This window comes from Pelobates fuscus, chromosome 6, assembly GCF_036172605.1.
Source record: "Pelobates fuscus isolate aPelFus1 chromosome 6, aPelFus1.pri, whole genome shotgun sequence".
In the NCBI taxonomy this organism is placed as follows: domain Eukaryota; kingdom Metazoa; phylum Chordata; class Amphibia; order Anura; family Pelobatidae; genus Pelobates; species Pelobates fuscus.
Window position 1 is genome coordinate 130863064 of NC_086322.1, and position 24494 is coordinate 130887557.

The window sequence follows — 24494 nt, forward strand, 5'->3', positions numbered from 1 at the left end:
AGCAAACTAGGTATTCCAAATATAGCACGTCTGCTATTTAGCAAGCTCAGACTTTGTACCAATCACTGTATGGCAAAAAGCCTGAATGCAGCAATGAGCTGCTGGCAAACAAATAATTTAATAGCCAATAGGCCTCTTGTGTGTAACGGAACAAAGTAACTGCAAAACAAAAGTAATGTGATTGGCTGGACCAGCTCAACTCATTCTGTGATGATGCACAACTAGAACTTTTACAAGGTTTGATTTTTGAATAATGCTTATTTCCATTGGAAATTTTAAGGTCCATATGCCTTTTATTTCCTGGCAATTCGTCATTGATGTAATAATATCAATATTTTATTTACTTAATTAATTAGTTTGCGCTATATAAATACCAATAATAATAGTATAATCATTTCAGATCAAAAGGTTATACAACATTCTCACCTAAAAATATTAAGGGTCATGAGAGTGTGAGGCAGACATTTTGGGGTTTTATATTACATTTTATCTTTGCATTGTATGTTGGTGAGTGATATGTGCACTGAAGAAGGAGATTTCACATACGTATATAAATGAGGACTGGGATTGGGAAATCCCTTGGCCCACTCAACAGTGACACTATGCCCCTATCTCATGGCATTTGTGAAGCAGCAGTGAAAAAAAAATAACTGTCATTGATAGGATGAGTGGATGAGATGGAGTCTGTCGCTCCCCCGTGAAATCCAGAAACCATCACTAATTCTATTATTTATGCCTTTCTTCAAGTCACAGGATGGAGGAAGCAGTAAGTTATATGTGTGACTTCTGTACTCATCATTATTAACCCTCACTCCTCTACATGAGGAATATTGAGGATGTTTCCAAACTCCCTTCCACCTCATAGGTTTTATTTTTTCAGTTAATTTATTTATTGTTTTTCCTGCTGGTAGGTCGATCCTGGGTGGTTGTTTATACTTTCTGACTTACAGTGTTCTTGTTATCGACTGCCTGCTTTGTGATTGCTGACTGCATATGTGTGAGTGATAGGAAGATTGTCAACTGGTAGAACAAAGACCATCTGAAAATTGTCAAAATACTTCCTGTGAAATTGTCTTGTTGTCTTAATATAATATACTTTATGTGGAAATCGAAACAGATGAGCTGCTAAACAGAAGCAATCTGTCTAAAATGTTATGTGGAAATTCATAAGGGAAAGAAGGCATTGAGTTGCTGGGGATGTGACTGAAAAATAAGGGGTGAAATGCCCCCAGTTTTTCCCTTTTATATGTTATTCATATTAAATTACGGGTTATAAGATATTAAACATTTCTATATCTAGCTCCAAAACCCCTATGGTTTATTGAAGATGGATTTGGCACACATATTGATGTCCCTACATTCTTGTCCCAGTTCAGTCGAGTTTCAGTGATATAGTTTTTTGTTTTGATGCTGGATACCCACCGTGGCTGACAGTGGTACATGATCGTGAATGTAAATGATGCTGATCCTATGCTGCTCTTGATGATGATACCCAGCACTAGACTTGTGCACAAATAATTTTCAGCTGCGACAAACAAATCAAATTTCTGTGCATCTACACCTGAACAATCGCTATGTCCTGGACTTACCTGTGATTTCATATTTGTTCATCACAGCAGAAAATTATTTTTGCACAAGTCTAACAAAAGTTAGTGTTGAGCAATAAAGAAGCGGGTTTTCCTAAGCTACAGAAGCCAGTTCTTTTTTTTTTTTTTTTTTTAAATCTTTATTTTTGCAGTGCAGAGATTTAACACACACGCTTGTATCGCCACAATAGCGGGTACAAGCCGATGAAGTAATACAAATTTTACAGTATCATGGCATCATTAACAGCACTTTTTTTTTTTTTATGTGAAAAAACATGGTTACACGGAAAGTCTACATATCTCAGTGTTTAGTAGGATAGTAACTGGTTAATCCTGGAACCTGTGGAGTTAACATGCTAGGTGAATGTATCTAGCTCTTGCTTATAGTATGAAGTATCATTGCTGTACTATCTAGACAAAGAAATGATTATGCAGAACAAGAGATTAAGTTTGTTCAAGATTGATCAAGATATGAGGCTACTGGGAACAAGCTTTACCAAAAGTAACATTAGGTTGCACTTAGGTTGAGTTTAATTGGGGCAGCAGAAAACGTAGATTGTGTCAATAAACTCACTGCTTGAAGGCACGTAAATGGTTAAGGAGTTAAGTATTATTCATCAGTGGGATGTTAACTAACCCCTGTACCATGCATGCTATTTAAGCTTGGTATCATATTACGCTATGCATGGTTGTACATTTACCTGACATTAGGCTATGCAGTATATATAATAGTAATAGAGTGGAGTGTGAACAATAATAGCGTAACAGAGTGGACTATGAGTATAGAGCAGGGCTTCCCAAACTTTTATGGCCCGAGACCCTCTTTTCAAAATGGTAATTTTTCGAGACCCACTTGCTTTTTTTAATGCATATTTTAAAAAGTGAACACCATGACAATCCGCTTTAGAGGCATACAATTGGCACACCATAGCAATCCGCTTTAGATGTACACCATGGCAATTGCTTTTAGAGGCATAAATCTGGCACACCATAGCAAACAGCTTAAGAGGCATACAATTGGCACACTATAGCAATCTGCTTTAGAGGCATATAGTTGGCATACCATGGCTATCAGCTTTAGAGGCTTACAATTGGCACACCATGGCAATCAGCTTTGCAGGCATACAATTGGAACATTATGGCAGCTTTAGATGCATAAAATAGGCATACCGTGGCAATCAGCTTTAGATGCATACAATTGGTACATTATGGCAATCAGTTTTAGAGGCATACAGTTGGGCATACCATGACAATCAGCTTTAGAGGCTTACAATTGGCACACCATGGCAATCAGCTTTACAGGCATACAATTGGAACATTATGGCAGCTTTAGATGCATAATTTGGCATATCATGGCAGTTTTAGATGCATAATGTTGATATATCATGGAGTTTTAGAGGCAGAAACTTTGCATATCATGGCAATCAGTTTTAGAGGCATACAACTGCTTACTCACAGACTCAGTCAGAATCAGACGTTGTATCCTGCTCATCCAGGCACCTCACATTGATTATCCCAGTGGTGGAACTAATGTAGAGAGAGCCCTGGTGCAAGTATGCTTTCTGGGGCCCCCTCTAGTGTGGCCAAAAGGTAGATCTCCATCTGTCGGAGAACTTCAACAATGCTATGCCTGCTGGGAATCTACCATTTGCCCATCGTTGCAGGGTTATATTTGTGAGCAGTGTTTGAGCGTTTAAATGTAAGCATGTTTGTGTATTAAAGGACCACTATAGTGCCAGGAAAACAAACTCGTTTTCCTGGCACTAAAGTGCCCCGAGGGTGCCCCAGGCTGAAGGGAGAGAAAGTGGGTTAAAAACTCACCTTTCTCCAGCGCCGGGCTCCCTCGGCGCTGGGGACTCTCCTCCTTTAGCCGTCATGGGCTGAATGCGCGGCAAGAGCCGTGCACGCATATAGCCAGTCCATAGGAAAGCATTCTCAATGCACACACATACTCCTAGGTCGTGGCTCAGTTTATGACAATGTCCCCATGGGTCTCCAGGGTGACTGGTGTGGTGGTATCTGGGAGCCTAAAGCCCCCTGCCCGGGTTTTTACGGGGGTCACTTCCCAGTGTCCGAGGGTCCCTTTACCTTGTTTGGAGGGACCGTGTGCCCTCCGGAGCTCCGCTGCCCCGAGGCCCCTTCGGGTATGTGGACGGTGGGTCGGACCATGGTCCTGTATGACTCCCTGCCCAGAAGGAGGTTTGTTGCTCCGAGTAGTCGCTGGGCTTCGCTGGTTGTTGTGTAGGGGTGAGCGGCGTCGTTGGCTCTGTGCGCTTTGCGCGGCCATTTTACTCCCTCCTCGTGGTGGCTTTATGATCTGGGTTTCGTCTGCCATTACTGCGCACTTTTGCATGCGTTTTTCCAGCTTTTGCCAGAATGCTGTAAAGAGTGCATCTAACCTTGCTGTGTAATCCACGTAGCCTGTCTGATACTCTTCTGGTTGCTCCGTGCTCTCCCTGGGTTGAGTCAGTGCATTTGCAGCTGTAGTTCCAGGGGCACTCTGAGTCTGTTGGGTTTCACACTTCAGTGTGGGGTTGTTCGTCCCCATCGAGGACCGGGATATCCCCCACCGGTCTGGGGGGGGGGGGGGGTAGCAGGGCTGGTTCAGTTTCTCGCTTGTGAGCGTGCCCCCCGTCGGGAGATCGGCCGACTCCCCCTGACTTCAGGCCACGCTCTAGTTTAGGCCTCATGGCTGGACCAGGCAGTTTCGTGGCGGTTCTATTCAGGATGGGTATCATTCAAATAGTCTCTAAAATGCTAACTCTAACAACAGCAAAAATGGTATAATTATTTTTTCTCCTATATAAAATTGCCATAAATGGTGCTAAGGGGTTAATATTTATTACATATCCTTCTAAACATCCTCAGAAAAAGAACTTTCTTTGTACCATTTCTCGCAGACATATAAGCAAGTAAATGCCGGATTCTTGATCATTTTTTTAATAAACTGTGGCGTAGTTTAAATGTGAAACCAAAATAATGTTTTTGTTTATTATGATTGCTAGAGGAAATGCCTCCCGTGTTTCTATTTCCTGTTATCAGTTGGACCCTACTGTGCGTTTCTATTTATTTATTTATTTATTTTAGTAAAAATTATCAAATCATTCCAACTAAAGCAGCGATCTGTTTTGGTACATCCCTTTGTAGACACAAGCGTTTCATACTCCTAAGCTGTCAATCTGTCTACATATGACAAAATTGAGTGCTCTAAGTAATGTAGATTAAAGCACATTTGATTTTTAATATTATAGACAAATGTCTCCTTATTAAGAACTAAACACTTATTGCCATGTCCAAATATTTGTCAATGTGTAAATAACTCTAAATAAGCTTCTTCTACGTGTAACCACGAAGGGAATGTATCCCAAAAAAAATCTGAACAGCACAAACAACATATTATCTCAGCTTTAGCAAATGATCATTTATTTCCTGTCTGATGTGACTTATTTTTCTGAGTTATTTAAATGGACAGCTGTTATATGCAGCTGGAAATTAATTTTAAAATGCTCGCTGTAGGTTAGGATGAAGGTTTTTGTAACATGTGTTAGGTCTCTGGTTAACATGAGAAAATTAAAATCATTTATATGTATCACTTAAAAATGAAAGGCACACAGTTTAATTTCCTGTTTTTTATTGCAAAAAAATAAATAAAGCACACACCCTGGGCCTGTTAAACAGCTGCAAATGCTGTAAAGTTCAGTTGTAAGTATTTTTCTTTTTTTTTTCTCGCATTTTCAAGAAGCCCCTAGTACATGGGTAGGTCCCTTAGGGTGCCATCTCTATTTTTTGTAAAGCGTATGGCTGTTCTGTATGTGTGTGGGATGTCTGTGGTTTGTGAGTGTATATATGGGCTACGTGTAGTGTTGTATATGGATTGTGTTGAGTGTGTGTTGGGTATTGTGTGTAGAGGGTTTGGCATGTAGGCTTTTGTGTGTGAATGTGGGCTATTTGTGGTATTGTGTGTTTGTGTGTGTGTGTGTGTGTGTGTGTGGTGGAATCTGTGTGTGTTGTGTGTGGTCTGCCTGTTGTGTTATGTATGTGTTTTCCCTGTTTGTGGTAGTTATGTATATGGGGCTGTCTGTAATATTGTACATATGTATGTGGACTGTTTGTGGTATTTGTGTTTGCGTGTGGGCTGTTTGTGCTATGTATGTATATGAGGTGTCTGTAATAACTACATATATGGGATGTGTGTGTATGTGGGGTGTTTGTGGTACTGTGTGTATGTGGGCTGCCTGTTGTGTTATATATATATGTGTGTGTAGACTGTCTGGTGTGAGTGCGTTTGGTGTAGGCTGTCTGTAGTATTCTGTGTATATGTGCCCTGCCTGTTGTGTTATGCACATTTATGGGCTGTCTGTTTTTTTTTTGTGTGTGCTTATAGTTTTTGTGTATCTGTGTGGTGCATGTGTGATGAGTGGCTATCTGTGGTGTTGTGTATGTGGCCTGTTTGGTATTGTGTGCATATGTGGTATGTATGGGATATTAAGTGTGTACATTGTTTGTAGCATATGTGTGTGGTAGGGGCAGGATGTGATAGTGGTGTTTGTGTTGTATATGTCAGCTGTCTATGGTGTATTTCGTGTTTTGCCTCCCTCTCTTCCTTTTGCCTAACTTTGGCCAGGGAGGAGGAAATGATTCCTCATTAATCCCTGGTTGCCCAGTGGTAGAACTCACGGTCTGCACCTACTATGGGTGCAATGACCACTAATATGGGTGCAATGACCACTACTATGGGTGCAGCACGTACTCTAGTGTTACTTGTCTGAGTGGGTAACTCAGGCCAGCGCTTTGATTCACTGGATCGCAAGGAAGAGTTCACTGTGGTGCCTGCACCTGCTGGAGTTGCAGACCATAGGCTGCCTTGTTCTTTGGATATCTATCTTTAGTGGCACAGTGAAAGCTTAAAGGATCACTATAGGGTCAGGAACACAAACATCTATTACTGGCCCTATACTGTTTAACCCACCAGGTGGCTTTCCCCTCTCCCCCCTCCTTAGCCTCACTATAAAAGTATAAAATTCACCTTATTTCCAGCGCTGCACGGGTCCTGCCGTTGCTGGCTCCGCCCCCTTTGAGACATCACCAAAATGGCCGATTTGAGAAAGCATTGGATTGGCTAAAATTGTCACCAGGGCTGGGGCCAAATGCCGTTTTGGCCAATCAGGACCTCCTCATAGATATGCATTGAATCACTGTGCAGCCCTGAGCCAGGAAGCCCCTCCAGTGGCCATCTAAGGAGTGTTTACATGAAAATGCCTGAAGGGAGCTATTATACTCACCAGAACAACTACCTTAAGCTGTAGTTGTTCTGGTGACTATAGTGTCCCTTTAAGAGATGAGTAATACAAGCCATCTTTTCTAGGACCCGAAAATAAAATGGGTTCTGTATTATATAAGCTGCTAAAGCTGTGATGTCAGAAGTTGTCTTCTTTCTATTTGCTGTTCCAGATAACAGTTCTTTTTTTATATTGCTACCCTTTTAAAGATTATACCTGCAAAGAATTGCAGTTCCTTTTATTCCTGTCAAGCGCAAGGAATCAAAGGATCTGGTATGGAATGACCCCATCTTTTTCAATATACTTCAATCAACATCAGTGGTCATTACAATTATAGACAACCTATAGAACCAAATGTAGCAGTGTGCGATTCAGCTGATGATTTTATCATTGAAGTTCTGAAATTTTAAGAAAAAAAAGACCTTTTGCCACCGCTTGCGGAATCAGCTGATAAGGCACAGAATGCACAGCTGATACATTAATATTTAAGTGATTTATGCTCTGTCCTAATTGTAGAATTAGGGTTACTGGAATGATGATGTTGAGCCTAAAGCATCTTTTACTCGAAGGTAAATAGAGCTAATGCAAATAAAAATTGTGACCGTGCACATGGAAATCATTGGTTAGTGGATTACCAATTTCTGTTCTTATAGAGGGTGATTCCAAGCACCACAGCCACTTCAGTGATTTGAAGTTTCGGAATTACAACCCCCGTGATTTTTCTCTGTTTTTTATAAGAACTGGGGTGTATCTTTGGATTTCACTAATCTAGAGGAGTTATTTCTTGCACAAGTAAGAATAATAGAGACACTACTGTGTAATTTCCATAATAATTGTGTAAAGGACAAAATAAGCATTTGTTTAGTTGTGTGCTGTGTTTCTGCATATATTAATTATTAAAGCCAACAGCAAACATTGTATTTTTAATTCCGATTGATTAACATATGGATGTAATATTGCCTTGACATTTTTCAAAGTTATTAGTGATCATTGAGAAGCTGTTCAGAAACCTAATGCTCAGCTATGGTGAGTGGCCATATGGACAGGGAGCAATCCTTCAATGTCCTAACCCTACTGGAAGGCAGAGCCCTGGGAGTCGGAGAGACACCACTGTGTGGCTAATGTTTCTAATAGTTCATTTCTAGACTAAGTGGTAAATGGAAGACAAGGGCAATTGTTCTCAGATCTAAGGAACATGATGCATTTTCTAACGATAATATATAAAGAAAATATATCATATCATTTATATATCATTTGTAATATCACCAGCTGACACAATTCTTACATTGTTCTTCTGCTGTACATGACTGAGCATAATATGTGTACAAATTATATACTGGAAGCTGCAAGTACCATACAACTGAAAAACTACATATACTTAGTAATGCAGCAATATATAATTCATATTTACAAATATACATGTTTTTAGTTTGTTATTATAATGTTTGAAGTACTTTGGTAAGCGTGGTGGTAATCTTATATGTGAAAATAATAATTATGTTAATAATAGGTAAAATTAGGGATTTTTTAAAATATTAAACATTATTGTAAATTATTTAAACAGGATAGGCCCAGATTACTTTTTGTGATTTACGGTATATATGCTGTGCTCACATATACTTTTATTAAACTTGGAAAATACTGCAGGTCAGCTAGAGTATGTACCATTAGGTTCATGTATCTCTCTCACTAGTAATTATCTTCATTCTCTAAGTTAATTCCCCATTGCTATGCTAGTTGATCAAAACAATAGAAACAAATAATATTACCGCAGGTAACTGTTTACAATATTTTGGGTTATTTTCTATTAATTTATAGTTGCATTATTATATTAGATTTGAAATATGTTTAACTAAGTAACTTTTTTTTACTCAAGAATGAATCGCCAAGGTAATCCCATTTCCACAATCTTATAAAAAAATAAATAAATATATATATATAATTGGATTTTTCACTACATTTTTAGATTAGTGCCCCATCCATTTCATGAGTAAAAGAATAGGATCAATTAAACCTCTATTCCAGATCCAGGAGCGTTTCCTCACTCTAGTTCCAGTTTTCTTCTCGTGAAGTCATCATTACTGGTGACTTGTGTAAAATCAGATGCTTCTCAAAGAAAATCATTGGCATAAACCAGCAATGTTTCTCTTAGAGAAGCACTGAAATCAGTGTTTCTGTATGAGAAGCACTCGCTTCCTCTAAAGTTTAACCCCTTAAGGACCAAACTTCTGGAATAAAAGGGAATCATGACATGTCACACATGTCATGTATCCTTAAGGGGTTAAACCAAGTTAGGCAGCAAACTGATCTGGCTGTTTGCTGGACAGCTAGCATGAATTATTAAAATGATTATAAATGTGCTGGTTTGCCTTGAAACTGGCACTTTTTTTTTTTTTTATATATTCTTTATTTTTGTAGTGCTTAGAGTTACAAACATGCTTATATCGCCACGACAGCAGATACAAGCCGATGGAATAACAAATAATAAACAGTTTCATGGCAATCATTGACATCAATTTTTTTTAAAAGGAATCAGGCAAGGCATAAATGTCTATACCATTAGTTTCAATCAGGCTGCTAGCTACGAAAGGTAGGATAGACATTTTGGTTAACATCAGGAACTTATAAAGATTAACATACCATATGCAAGCGTAGGTAATATGCTAGAGATCCAATGCAACATTTTCATACTATCCAGTGATTCGCTATAGTGTAGGTTACAGTAAATTGCGTTTGTCTCGATTAGAGTCCTGCATAGCAGGTTGAGCGTTAAAGTGCCTAACAAACGTGTCTAGAGATAGGGGAAATGTTGCACTCGTTAGATAATTTCAACAGGGAATACCACTGGAATGCTTCTCGGTAATGGCACATACCACTGCTAGCCTTAATATTCTGTCAAGTCATGAAAGAAAAGGAGAATCAAGAAAGGAAAAAAGACAAAACAAGAAAAACCTCATGTATATGGTACACAGCTTAGTAGAAAGGGTCCCGGTGGAGCTGGCAAGTCATGAGGGAACCTTCTGGGGGGAGCAACTGGAGGGCAGTCACCAACCCATGCAACAGATTAGCCGATACCCAGTGCAGGAATAAGCATGCTGTGTTTGTTAGGAATGATGTGAGTTGCAGTAATAAAAACTCAGTAGTTAACTGTTCTGGTTGTTAGGCAGGGAATGTGTCCAGGCATCAGTCCCAGAGTAAAGGTGGTGGCATGTAAGGGGCATATAAGAAAGCGAGGTCATATTGGTAGTTCACCATGATAAACCGGGTCTGCAATGCCCTCTGAGCCTGTGCCGAAAGACAGTCCGGGGCCTCTCACCCATTCATCCAATGCCCAGTCTGTGGGAAAGTCGTTGGTCGCTCTGCCGTGGGTCTCTCCTGACTGCCAGCACTCCAGGGGTTAAAATCCTCACGGTGTTCCCTTTCGCCGTCTCATGTGTCTGCTGCCGGTGTTGAGCTTCGTGCATGCGGGTGCTGTTCAGCTTCGGCGTCCCCGATCTGGGCTGTAGCAAGGAGCCGTCTTTGGCTAGGTATGTGACCCGCTGTGTAACTCTGCTCCTCAGGTCAGTCTTAGTGGAGCTGGCGGTGCGGTGGGTGGGTGATGTCTGCAGGCTTTTGTCTTGGTTGCGGTGCCTCGTTCGCTGTGGGCCGTGGTGACCCTGTCGGGTGGAGGAGGGTCCGCACGAGCCTCCCATGGGGGTCCCTGGTGCCGGTGCTTGGTCACCGTTTGTGCTCTTTGGGTGGTTAATGCCCTTTCGTTGCTTCGGCCGCCGAGTCACATTGCCATGCACTCGCTCTAGCGGTGGTGGCGCTTTGCTCGGGTGCTTTGCTTGCTTGTGAGGTGGTGCCGCCGTTGTGGCTGGTATCAGTGCTGGGTGTGAGCTTCTTACCCGCAGTTGCTCCCAGAATCTCAGGCACACTGCATCGAATTTGGCCTTGAAGGCCGCTGCCCATTCTTCAGTGGTCTGCTGCTTCAGGTCAGTGGTCCCGCTGTCGGCCATCTTAGCTAGGCCTTGTGGGGCCGTCTGAACGGCTTTGTGTCGAGTGGTGTGCCAGAGGTGGGTGCTCTCTGTGTGTTGGTGGACCGGGATGACCCCCACCGGTCCAGGGGGGGGGCAGGAGTCTCTTTCGTGGCGGGGGGAGAGCGGCCGTCTCTCCCGCACCAGCCTTCGAGTAGGCCTCAGTTGCTTTTCCGGCAAATATTGCTTGTTCCGTTGCTTAATGGGTATCTTTGTACTCCGCTTATTGTGCCCTTTCGATTGCTGGCCCTGTTGGGCCGGTTGGTCGCCGTTTGGGTCGTGTAAAATGGCTTTCCATGCGGGCTAGTACAGAAGCCCTTGAGATTGCAACTGCACGGCTCTGCGGCTAGGCCCCGCCCCCCGAAACTGGCACTTTTATAAAAATAAAGACCGCTGGAATGTGCAGTTTTCCCACAAAGCACTTCAGCTAGTTTAAAGGGACTGGAAAGTTCCTTTAAGAACCACTTCTCTCATCCTTCATTTCTACAGTTGATGTACGGTGATGTGACATGCAGTTGTGGATGTAACTTTGTTTTGCACATGGTAAAAAAGGCATTTTTAGAATACAATATCAACCTTTGTAGTGTACAGAGTGTAGGTAATTAAAATATATAGGGACATAATCCAATCTTATTTATAAAAATGACTATACTGAAGATATATATTAATAGTCAGCAATTTGGCAAATCATTTTAAGTCCATTATTTCATGTACAACTCTACCTTAAAATTAACTTGTTAAAAGGACACCAAAACAAGGCATCAAAACAACTTTAGCTTAATGAAGAAGACCATGCCTCTGCAGTCTCACTGCTAAATTCTCTGCCAATTAGGAGTTAAATATGGTTTAATTTTCAGTCAGATGTTAACTTGCTTTCAAGGTTTCTATCTCCTGCTCTGTAATTTGGACTTTACTCGCAAACTACAGAAAGTATTAAGGAAGGCTGTGCAAGTTACATGCAGAGAGGTGTGAATAGGGTTGCAAAGTGATTTAACTCCTATATGGAAGAGAATTGAGCAATGAGACTGAAGGGGCAAAATTGCTTCATTAAGCCAAAGTTGCTTAGGTGATTATAGTGTCCCTTTAAGTAAGTAACTACCTTGAACCCATTAGTGACTGCGGACGTATCGGGTACGTCCAACACAAAACGCCCGTTACCTGATACGTCCATGACAAATGTGATCGCTGAAAGCCGCTCTTACAGTATTGCAGGATGCCTCGATGTCGAGGCATCCTGCAATACCCCCCTGACTGCCAGGCCCCACGTCACACCCGGCAGTGTAGCAGAGCATCAGATGCCATCGGTGCTCTGCCTTTGTGCTGAGTGCCTCGAGGGGTCGAGGCACTCAGTAAAAATAATTTGTTTTTACAAAAAGTAAAAAATCTATAAAAATTAACAAAAGACATACCCCTCAGGACCCCCAGGTCTGCAGACGTACTCAGTACATCCGCAGTATTCCTATGCACTTACCCGATCGCCGCCCTTCCCCAGCCGGTGAACGGTCTTCCTCTCCATCTGTGGGGGACTGTCTGACAGCCCAGATAGTCCCCCCTCGGCAAATTAGGACCCCATGGACCATGTGAGTGGTCTGAAAGAGCGGTCACATGGCCGCAATAGGTGTCCATAGTGCTGCCTGCAGGGTGACTGTCTGAACTGACAGGCAGTCCCCCTGCTGGTAAAAAAAAGTTTTTACAAAGTTTTAAAATAAAAAAAGAAAGAAAGTTAATAAATGCAAAAAAAAATACACACATATATATATGAGATATATATACATACATTATATCTATACATAATATGTATATATATATATATATATTATATATAATGTCATACTAAGTGTATTTTTTTATTAATATATACATATATTAATATAAAAATACTTAGAGTAAAATTACACACGTATATATATAATATATTTTTTGTATTTTGCACGAACAAACAGCACCTTCACTGATGATCTCATTGTTGTGATATGTTTTACTGTTTTGCAACATTAATATTTGTATTCAGCAAAGTCTTCCGAGTATAACAGTACACCCCATGTACAGGTTTTATAGTGTTAGTTGAAAGTTTTAGTTTTTTCACATTGAAATTTGCCAGATTGGTTATGTTGCCTTTGACAGCGTACGGTAGCCCAGGAATGAGAATTACCCTCATGATGGCATACCATTTGCAAAAGAAGACAACCCAAGGTATTGAAAATGACTATGTTCAGTCTTTTTTAGTAGCCACTTAGTCACAAACACTGGGCAAAATTTTGCGTTCATAATTTTGTTTTGCATTTTTATCACACACAAAAATATAAATGCTAACTTTGGACAGTGTTTGTGACTAAGTGGCTACTAAAAAAGACTGGACATACCCCATATTGAATACCCTGGGTTGCCTGCTTAAAAAAATCTGTACATGTGAGGTGTAATTCAGAGATCTATGACAGATAACAGTGTTACAATGTCACTATTGATACATTTAAAAAATATATATTTTGAAACAGCAATGTCCTACTTGTACTTATAGCCCTATAACTTGCAAAAAAAAAAAAGCTTAGAACATATTAACATTGGGTATTTCTAAATTCAGGACAAAATTTAGAAATTATTTAGCATGGTGTTTTTTGCGGTTGTAGATGTGTAACAGATTTTGGGGGTCAAAGTTAGAAAAAGTGTGTTTTTTTAAATGTTTTCATCATATTTTATTAAAAAAAAATTATAGTAAATTATCTGATATGATGAAAATAATGGTATCTTTAGAAATACCATGTAATGACGAGAAAAACGATATATAATATGTGTGGATACAGTAAATGAGTAAGAGGAAAATTACAGATAAACACAAACACAAATGTAAAATCAGCCCTGGTCCTTTATGGTAAGAAAATTGAAAAACGGTCTGGTCACTAAGGTGAAAATAATGCCATGTTATCCTGCTCTATGACCAGCTATCAAGTTCAAAGACCTAAACTATTAAACACTCCAGAATCCAGATGTACCCTTTAACATTACTTGTTTACAACTACTTTTCTAGAATGCTATTGCACTTTGGCATCCCTCTTTACCTATCATGTTCTTTGCACTCCTTGTTCTATCATGTTCTTTGGCTCCTTCGTTTGAAAAACTGGAACACATAACAAAACATTTAAAGCGAAAAACTGTACACAAGGGCACTTGTTTGAAATGGTTTTATTTAATATGTAATATTTAATGTAGTACTAGAATTATCACATCACATCTGCCTTTCTGTGTTACAGAGAGATGGTCAACGCATGGTTTGCTGAAAGGGTTCATACAATACCAACCGCTAAAGAGGGAGGAAAAGACGACACAGAGATTACCCAGCAGACCTCTCTTTCTGAAAATACTAGTCAGGGGACTCCAGTTAGAAAGATCTCTGCATCAGAGTTTGATAGGCCTTTAAGGCCCATAGTTGTTAAAGACTCTGTCGGAACGTTGACATTCCTGTCTGATTCTGAAAAGAAGGAACAGATGCCTCTGCAACCCCCCAGTGTAATTAGCACAGGTGACCAATGCTCAAGGCTTCTGGAACTAGTGAAGGATATTTCAAGCCATCTTGACGTCACTGCCTTGTGTCATAAAATATTCTTGCACATTCATGAACTAATTGAGGCGGATCGTTATTCACTTTTTTTAGTCTGTGAAGATAGTTCTAATGAGAAGTTTTTGGTCAGTAGACTGTTTGATGTCACGGAAGGCACAACTCCTGAACAGGCTTCAAACAACTGTATCCGTTTGGAGTGGAGTAAAGGCATAGTGGGATATGTAGCAGAGTTTGGTCAACCTTTAAACATTAAAGATGCATACAAGGTAAGGCTTAATGCAAACTAAAAATATATAGTTCTTCCCGTTTAGCGGGAATCAAAGAACATCATAGTTTTGTATCACAGGATATGTGAAACTTTAAAAATTAGACAAGTCTTGTGAATCTCTGACATATTTAATTTGAATGTATTTATTTAACAATGTAAGCTAGCTTTGTAGTTAATATGTCAATGCATGATATGTGACCAGGACTTAATATGAAATGCATGATATGTGACCAGGAATCTACTCATTTATTAGTAGGCTGGCTTCGTTGTGGTTTGTTTTCCAAATACCACAGATAGTATATAGTTATAGTACAGGCATGATAGTGTGAAAGTTTGATTGTGACTGACACATGATTTTTAAGAGAGTTCATTATCATTAAAGGGACAATCCAGGAACCCAGACCACTTCTGCCCATTGGAGTGGTCTGGGTGCCAACTCCCACTACTCTTAACCCTGCAAGTGTAATTATTGCAGTTTTTTATAAACTGCAATAATTACCTTGCAGGGTTAACTCCACCTCTAGTGGATGTATACTAGACAGCCACTAAAGGGCACTTCCTCCTTCATAGCTAGAGCGTCGCTGGACATCCTCACGCTGTGTGAGGACCTCCAGCGTCACTCAATTCCCCATAGGAAAGCATTGAAAAGCATTTTCAATGCTTTCCTATGGAGAGTTCTAATGTGCATCATTGCCGCGCATGCGCATTAGGTCTCCCTGGCTGGTGGGCGGGATCAGTCTCGCCCACCGGCCAATGTAATGCAGAGGAGGAGCGGCGGCGGAGGGAGAAGCAGCGACGTGGTAAGTCACTGAAGGGGCAATGCCTGATTTTATGGCAATGCCCTGGAAAGAAAGTAAATGTGTTGTATACAGATATAATACTTATTTTTCTGTGATACAGATATACTATATTGTGCTGCGAGGTTATTTTTTACTGTTATTGTCTTATTGCTGTGGCATGATGGCACTAAATTATTAAAGATCAATCCTTTCATCCCGTCATGAACCTGTGTATGTAGTGAAAACATGCATAGAGTATAGAATGGTGACAGGTTGGCAAAGGTTGGTTTAGTTGACATACATAAGATGAGGCCTTTTCTAGTGACTGGACAGCAATGACTGCCCAGTCACTAGTTTTAATCTGTTAGTAAATATGACCATACGGAGGTAAAATACCTCCATTATAGTAATATCTTATTGACCCCATAAGATTCTTATTTATGTATTCCTTTTTTTCTACTTTTTTCAAAGTGGCGCTGGTTAGCAAGCATTGGCCAGCTGCCACATAATTGTTATTTGCCCTGCCAGTAGGCTTACTGTCCAGATTTATTTATTTTTTTAAATCCAGTGTTCGGTCCGGCTGAAATCCAGACCAAATTCAGGACCATTTTGAACATTGTTAAACTGCATGAACAATGTCCAGATTTTGCAATTCAAATTACCCCATATGCAGAGTGGCATTTTCCCCTTCAGACTTCAAATCTGTTGATTAATAATGTTAAAGGGACACCAAAACAACTTTAGCTTATTGAAGCAGTTTTGGTGTATAGATCATTTCCCTGCAGTGTTACTGCTCAATTCTCTACCACTTAAGAGTTAAATCATCTCATTTATGCACCCTAGTCACACCTCCCTGCATGCGACTTGCACAGCCTTCCTAAACACTTCCTGTAAAAAGTCAGCTAATGTTTATACTTCCTTCATTGTAAATTCTATTTATTTTACAATGTATTATCCCCTGCACTATTGATAGCTTGCTAGACCCCACAGACGCATTCTGTGTATGATTAAAGATCACTTTAGAGGGCAGGCGATAAGAACTTTAAAAGTAAGTTACATGTAACTGGAAGTGAAACCATTTTTTTTCATGCATGGTGTGTGAGTCACAGCCAGGTGAGGTGTAACTAGGGCTGCATGGACAGAAACAAAAGGGATTTTACTCCTAAATTGCAGAGATTTGAGCAGTGAAACTGCAGGATCATGACCTATACACTAAAACCACTTCCTTAAGCTAAAGTTGTTTTGGTGACTATAGTGTCCCTTTAAGTACTGGGTGCCACCTTGATTTTTTACAAATGCCATTTCTATCTGTATCTTGGTAACAGGCAACTTACAAGCATTGGAGTAACACACATTGTCTGCTTGCAACTTCAGGTCAGCTTGGCCAACCCTAAATGCACCTGCCCCCCTTGATCCTTTACTGCACCTTAACCAGAAATCCTCCATTCCTGCTTGCCAGGCCACTTACACAATGAATACCTGTACCCACCACATGTAATTGTAACCCTCTATATTCCAAGCCTGAAGCTCCGGCATGGCTGACATTTTCCCTATCTAGTTTTCACCAGTCATCAGAAGCAATTCTGTTTTAGTCAAGTTTTACTAGTAATCCTCGATCCTGGAAGATTTCTTAACATAAGATTCAAAATGTATTTCTGCAGCTTGTAAATGGCCTCTGATATAGGTACATAGTAAGGTCACGTCGTATTCTTCCAAATAGAAATGGTTTTAAGCAACTAACAATTCTGCATCCAGTACACAAAAGTCTTTCAGGCAGTCAGTTATATAGTCTATATTAGGGATGCACCGAAATGAAAATGCTGGACCGAAACTGAAAATTTAGCATGCCCTTTGCCGAAAACTGAAACCGAAAATTACTTTTTTCCCCAAATGATTTCAAAACAATTTTTCCTATACTTTTAGTAAAGGACCACTATATGCCCCCACTCTCAGGGTTCTAGGGGGAGGAAGGGGATAAACGTACCTATTTCTCCAGCGCCCGGCGGGGAGCTCTCCTCCTCCTCTCCGCCTCCTCTCCTCCTCCTCGGAGGCAAGAGCCGCGCGCGCATTCAGCCAGTCTCATAGGAAAGCATTTACAATGTGATTTTCACAGTCAATGAGACAGCCACTAGAGGCTGGATTAACCCATATGTAAACATAGCAGTTTCTCTGAAACTGCTATGTTTATAGAAAAAAGGGTTAAACCTAGCTGGACCAGGCGGCACCCAGACCACTTCATTAAGCTGAAGTGGTCTGGGTGCCTATAGTGGTCCTTTAATATTAGAGTTTTTAATTAATTTAATTAATCTAATATGAAATACTTCCCTTCTTCCCTTTTAGTTGCCCCCACCCCCCCTTAATGTTCCTCTCTCCCACCTCTAGTGTTCCTCTCACCTCCCTCTTTTTTAGTGTTCTTTTCTCCCCCCACCCCTGTCCCATAGTGTTCTTTCCCCCTCCCCTGTCCCATAGTGTTCTCCCCCCCCCCCCGTCTCATAGTGTTCTCCCCCCCAGTCCCAAGTGCAGTATTCTTGACTTTTCATGTTACCATCACTATTTTTCATTGTGATATATAATCATCTGAATTGTTAATGCAAGCATGTCTGTTAAACTATGCACTACAAAAATAAAAACATATTTATAATATATATATATATATATATATATATATATATATTTATTTATTTATTTATATATACATTTTTTTTAATTTTGGCAAATTTGACCCGTTTTTGGCTGAAAAGGGATAGGCCCATTTTCGCCTGAAAATTTCGGCAGCCGAAATTTCAGTGCATCTCTAGTCTATATTGCATTGGCTGCAGAGTAACCAGGCAGCATTCAGACTGAGCATTCACTCCGTCAGGATCTCAGTACGTGAGGTAGAGCTGTCTCAATACTCTGCCATCTCTGCAATGTGTATGCTAGATTGCAACAGCTTTCTTAGTGACATTCCTTAGAATTCTACTCATTTATTTAGTTTATTTTAAAGCAATAGTGTTGTACACATATTACTGGAAAACATGGAGATGGAAACAACTTAAAAAGTGCAATGCACAGATCTAATGTTTACTGCACGCAGGACACATTTGTATGAAATATAAATTGTATCCACAACACAAAGGGAATACTATACAGTATTTACTTTAAGTTACAGAATTATTTAAATACGTGTCTGCAGTTAGAGATTAGTCTGGCTCACTCTTATGTGAGTATTATGGGATATGTGTGATGGAAACATGGACTGAACATGTGTCTTCATTATTTCCCAAGGCTATTTGTTTCCTACGTGTCAGATATAATATGTGCAATTTTATTTGTTGGCAAAAGCCAAGATTTACTCAGCAGGTGTAGGACTCACACATCTGCTAATTAAAAGCATGAGCCTCCTAGTTTAATTGAACCCCAGCTAATTGGCCCATCGAGATTTGAAATTAAGCAGATTTCAGTGTGATTATGCACAGCAGCAAGTCTCACCAGTCTTCCACCCCCTGAGGTATTAGCACTGAGTAATAGCACACATAGGCTGATCTGTGCTTTCCATGCAAGTAACTCATACACAAAAATATAGTAGAAGGTAACGTAACTAATCATTCACAGGTGATACATAAAATGCATCCTGCAGAGCTGTAAGGAAGTAGATCAGCACTACGTATTTTTTTATAGTCATAGGTATTAAATGTCAGTGTTGGCACGTTATATGCAATTGTGATGAATCTCGTTGCTATGTAATTATATGTATCTGGACAAAACACAACTATTTTGATACCTGAGAAATAATGCATGGACTGCAAGGGACACTCAACCAATAAAGCTTATTGTGCTGGTTGTCCATTACATGCTGAAAATTAAGACTTTTGGGACAGTTTCAATGCACCATAACCTCCACAGTGAAGTGATCATGGTCATAGTCCTCAGAATGTCCATTTCACTAAAAGTAACCCAATTTGTAGGTCATGTCTCTAAATTGGGGTGTGTATGTGCAAAACAGAATGCCACTGGATAGACCAATTTTTAATGAATTGGCCAATGGTTACTAGGCACTCAGGTCTAACACAAGTTTGTAAAGAAACGTAAATGTTGCCTTCCTTATAATCCCTGTCTTTCTTTCTAGCTTTCTCGGATATCCAGCCCTCAATCTACTCTACATAATGACCCCAGCTCTTCTTACATTAGTCATACTTTCTATTCTTTCTTTAAAATATAACTCCTTTCCAGGTGTGAGCAGAGAGTCCTTATGTTCCCCAGGCCTATGAGAACAAAACCCAAATTAATTAGCCCCAAGTATAAAACAGAAAGCAGGCTTTTACATTTCTTCTAACGCAAGCATATGCAAATTGTTTGCAATATAAATTCTTTATGTGAGTGGCGCCAAAAGGACTACACCATAAAGATGACAGTTCATGTAATTTTTATATACCATCTATACACAGCTGTACTTTAACATTCATTTCATGTTGAAATATTGCTGTAATTTAATGTTTCCTTAAAGGGACACTATAGGCATCCAAACCACTTCATCTAAATAAAGTGGTCTGGATGCCATGTCCACCTCCCCCCTGTTTTAACCCTGCAACTGAAAAACAATGCCTCTATAGTTACTTCTCCACGAAATAGCAGAGTAAAAGTCTGTTTCCATCAGATGGTATCAGAGAGACCATCAAATTGGAGGGGAGCGGCATTTTGCCTTTCCTTTTCGATGATCTTAGCCAAAGAGGCGGGAAGGCAGGAAAACTGATAGCGTGTCTTTTTCTGAGACAATGCACAATTCATCAAACATTCTGGAACTGCTTGACTGACCTGTTTTAGTGATTGAAAAAGTTCAGTGTCATATTTAATTTAGAATCTTTATGAAAATCTCATATAGACTGCTTTGGAGAGACAATGTCATTTCAAAGTAATCAGAAGATTTCATTGGATAAAATAATGATTACTCTGTTTTTTGGATAATAGGTTTTTGGCAAAAGGCAAAGTTTCTGCTGTCACATTTTCCATTTTCCCTCAGCAGTCATTTCTACATTTGTGGAGTCTGTTACATCCAATATTCAGAGATTTTTCTCTCCCTGAACTTTAAATACATAAGGGGGATTGGGAACAATTATTTTTTTTATTTCAATATCTCAGAAAACGCCTGGTCAGATCGTGTTTTTGTAGGGAGCAGTTTTATTAATATTGCCTTGAGTCTGCCTATTAAAAGCTTAATGATTTCCCTCTGGTCAATGCTATGATACTTCAGTCGCTCAGGGAATTTTAAACTAAACTCTACACCAGATGTCTCATTATGTCTTATGGGCAGCACATTGGAAGATACTTTGTACTTGCTAAATAGTTGAACCTAGTGCAGAGTTAAATTACCAGGAGTCCTGACATTATACAGATAATAACACTTTATGCCTAATTATCACTATGAGAAGAAAACTTTATGCCTGTTTTCTACCCACATTTAAAGTTTCAAAATTAGACAGGTCAAATTACTTTGATAAGTAAAGCACGCCATATACAGTATTGGCCAGACGGTTGTGAACCGTAGCCTTACTTGTTGAAGTATCCCCTAGAGAGGTGGTAAGTAGTCAAGACTGGTTCATTCCAAACTACAAATATTCCCAGTTTGGGTCAATTAAGTGATCAACTGAATTCACAAATTACAAGCCTTTACGTATAGTAAAGGCGTATTAAAAACCTTTTAATACCTACCGCCTACTTTTGTATCTTTGTTGATGGTACAATTCCCTTACCGACCACCAGTTTTTTTTGTTGTTTTTTTTAATTAACTCAAATGTATTTATTTATTTTTTACCTTTTTTTTTCTAGTTTCTATTCTACTTTTTATTTCTATGTGTGTCTGTGAGGTGCTGAGTGTGTGTGAAGGGTGCAGTGTGTGAGGGGTGCTGTGTAGGTGTTTGTGTGTTAAAATACAAATACAACAACACAGTGTATTTCACAGTATCACACAATAAAGTGCTTAAAGAAAGAAAGTGCATATATATAACGTCACAATTCCTCCTTAAAAAAATAGATAAAGTACTTGAGTGAACTAAGGTGCATGTATTTAAACACTCAACTTCCCTGGGAGCCTGACTACACAAGGGAGCAGTCGCCATATTCCACAGCTCCGACAAAATAAAATAGAATCCCGCAAATATCGCGCACATCGCACCCCTAAGACACACGACGGCACCAGATAAGGAAGGAGGGCACCGTGAGGAACCCGCCGATGCCGTTCTTTCACACCGCGACACGTAAAACCCGCAGCCGCGGCCCTAAGGCCTACCACGCGGGAAGCAGCGCACTCGAGTTGGAGTGGACCCCGGAGGTGTGGAGCAGTCTCTACACGCTCGATCCGACCCAGAAAGCACCCTCTGCGGAAGAAATGGGAAGGAAGCTGCAGAAACAAACGCCATCAACCCCACAAGCTCACCGGGACATCAGCCAGCTACTAAGATCACCAATGCTGGCCCCAGCCCAGACTCACCAGGCGGAGGAAACAGACACTCACCGCCACCAAACTCCAGCAGGAATGGGGACTAATACCCCAAACAGGGCGGAAGAAAGGGCTCCGGCAACAATGGGGGACATCCAGGAGATGCTGACTATCCTCCAACGGAACCTCCGCCAAATGTGGGAGGCCGACCTGGCAACACTCCAAACAGAGGTACAAACGCTGACAGCCCGCACTCACACGACTGAGACAGATGTCCTAGGCCTGAAACAAGACCTGCACACATTACGTGACCAGGTACAACAGATGCAAACCACTCAGCTCACCATAGCAAACCAAGTCAGCATACTTGATGATAGGGGCAGAAGAAAGAACATTAAACTCAGGGGGATTTCAGAGGCAGTACCATTGGAGGAGCTACCACACTTTATCAGAAGGCTGGTATCAACTCTTCTCCCAACTCGACAAATAAAACAATTTTCCTTCGACGGGGTCTATAGGATTACCAAATCCCCGCAAGCCCCTACCGCAGCACCACGCGACGTCATCCTACGGTGCCATTCTATGACAGACAAAATGGGCCTAATAGCTGCCCTTAAGGGGAAGACGCCGTACAAATTTGAGGACAGCAACATCTCCGCCTTTCAGGACTTAAGCAGATCTACTCTAATATGGCGCAAGGAAATGCAGCCCATCACTAGACTTCTCCAAAAAGCAGGTCTATCATACCGGTGGTCCACCCCCAGATCGCTGCTAGTCACGAAGGAACGGAAAACTTACAAGACCACGGACCCTGCGAACGGCCCTGCCTTCATAACAGCCCTGGGCCTCACTCCGCAAGGGGCTCCTATCCCAGGCACACCCGATACCCGCCAGAGAGACTCAGAGAACCCCCCCTCTCCCACACGCAGAGGAGGACGAGAGCCGGACACCTGAACTTGTCCAAAAGAACGGACTTGATGTTTACAATTTGATAACACATGACCTCCTTTCTTTTTGTCTTTTTGTTTATATGTGTTTTTATTGTTAATAATAAGTTGAGACCATACTCTTACGATACACACTACTCTCGATATCTCTCACCACACAAAACCTAGGCTCTGCGATACCACCCGCACGCTTAATGCTAGTCTCCATTAACATGGCGACGACCCTTCATACCGGGTCTGGCGCTTTCCCCCCCCCCAATGCCCTGGGGTTACAGGGCACAATTAGCACAAAGCGCTACAACCCACACCTAGACCTCAACACAGAGGGAGCACATAACCAAGGTGCACAGACACGAGGGGCGTACCCCTATAAACCTACAAAATGGTTAAACACGCTCCACACCACAACACGTACCCAGATAGACGACACCTACCAGCTAGGTCACAGGCCACCCTACACGGGCCCAAAACACTCAGGGGCCAGACAGACCATAACACCCCATAGTGACTAAACACCGGTGCTAACACACCACTAACCCTGCCTGATACACTTTCACACTCCTACACCCCCACCTACAATCCAGCTGCCCCACGACTACATACGCCCGACTCTAACGTTGCGCACTAGGCAACCTCCACCATATGGGGTAGACACGCAGACGACAACAAGCCTTGGGTCCACACGACAAACAACGCCAGGTGGCGATTCTGACGGCCCACAAGAGCCCAACACATAGTAGACAACACCCAGTGGAAGCGCCACCCCAGTACACCTCACTACCTAGCTTACACACATACTACAGTGAGTCAATCGTTATAACCTAACAGTCCTTCATACTAAAAATGTGCATAATATTATTTAGCCAATTCAATGTATTGACATGTCTAGTATACAGGTTCACTCATTGCTGTTGTGGCAAATGAAGAAATGTCTGTACTAATTTTATGGCACTGAAAAATAAAGAATTAAAAAAAAAAAAAAAAACACTCAACTTCCCTTATAGCAATGGAGTTACCCAAAGATCTCGTCAAATCTTCAATCAATACAAGTGCCATATATAGGATTTGTCCAGCTAGGGGAGACAAGAGCAGCACAACATGCAAAACTGCATAATAAAATAGTGATGTATATTAAGTGCCAATTGGCCACTCACACTTTAAAGCCAAAGAAAGAGCCATCAGAAATGAGTTGTTGTTAATTTTCTCAAACCGTGGACTTTATTGATGTCAGTCTCAATAATAGAGAGAAAAGATAAAATGCAACCAAATAAGATAACCATAAAAATAAAGTGCACAATGCAAAATTGATTTACTGACACAGAAGAGCGTTGCCATGGTAACGTGTGGCAATGCTCCGACCAGCCTGCTCACAGGAGGAACACAGAGCCAGCGGGCCGGTTAGGGAGATCTTTGATCTCCTCACCAGCCTGAGAGGGCTTACAGCAAGGTTGACTCTACATGGGCCGCCAGGGGAGATGAAAGGATCTCCCCTGTCGGCCTTGGTCAATGGCTATCGAGGCCCACTGGGCGTTTTCCTCAGAACCCAACACTGCCCACATGAAATTCCAGGTTGACTACCCCTGGTGTACTGCAAAATATGTACATAATATTTATATTTTGTATATGGTTTGTAGTACACTAAATCCAT

At 41.0% G+C, this 24494-nt stretch overlaps 1 protein-coding gene across 4 annotated transcripts in view; it reads left to right on the forward strand.

Annotated features, from left to right (window-relative positions):
- Positions 1-24494, forward strand: part of PDE5A (phosphodiesterase 5A) — a 161132-nt gene that overhangs the window by 22477 nt on the left and 114161 nt on the right. For all 4 annotated transcript variants that reach the window (XM_063458258.1, XM_063458260.1, XM_063458261.1 and 1 more), the window contains exon 2: positions 14130-14703. In XM_063458258.1, the coding sequence (XP_063314328.1) occupies positions 14130-14703 (574 nt within the window). The remainder of the gene's footprint in view (positions 1-14129; positions 14704-24494) is intronic.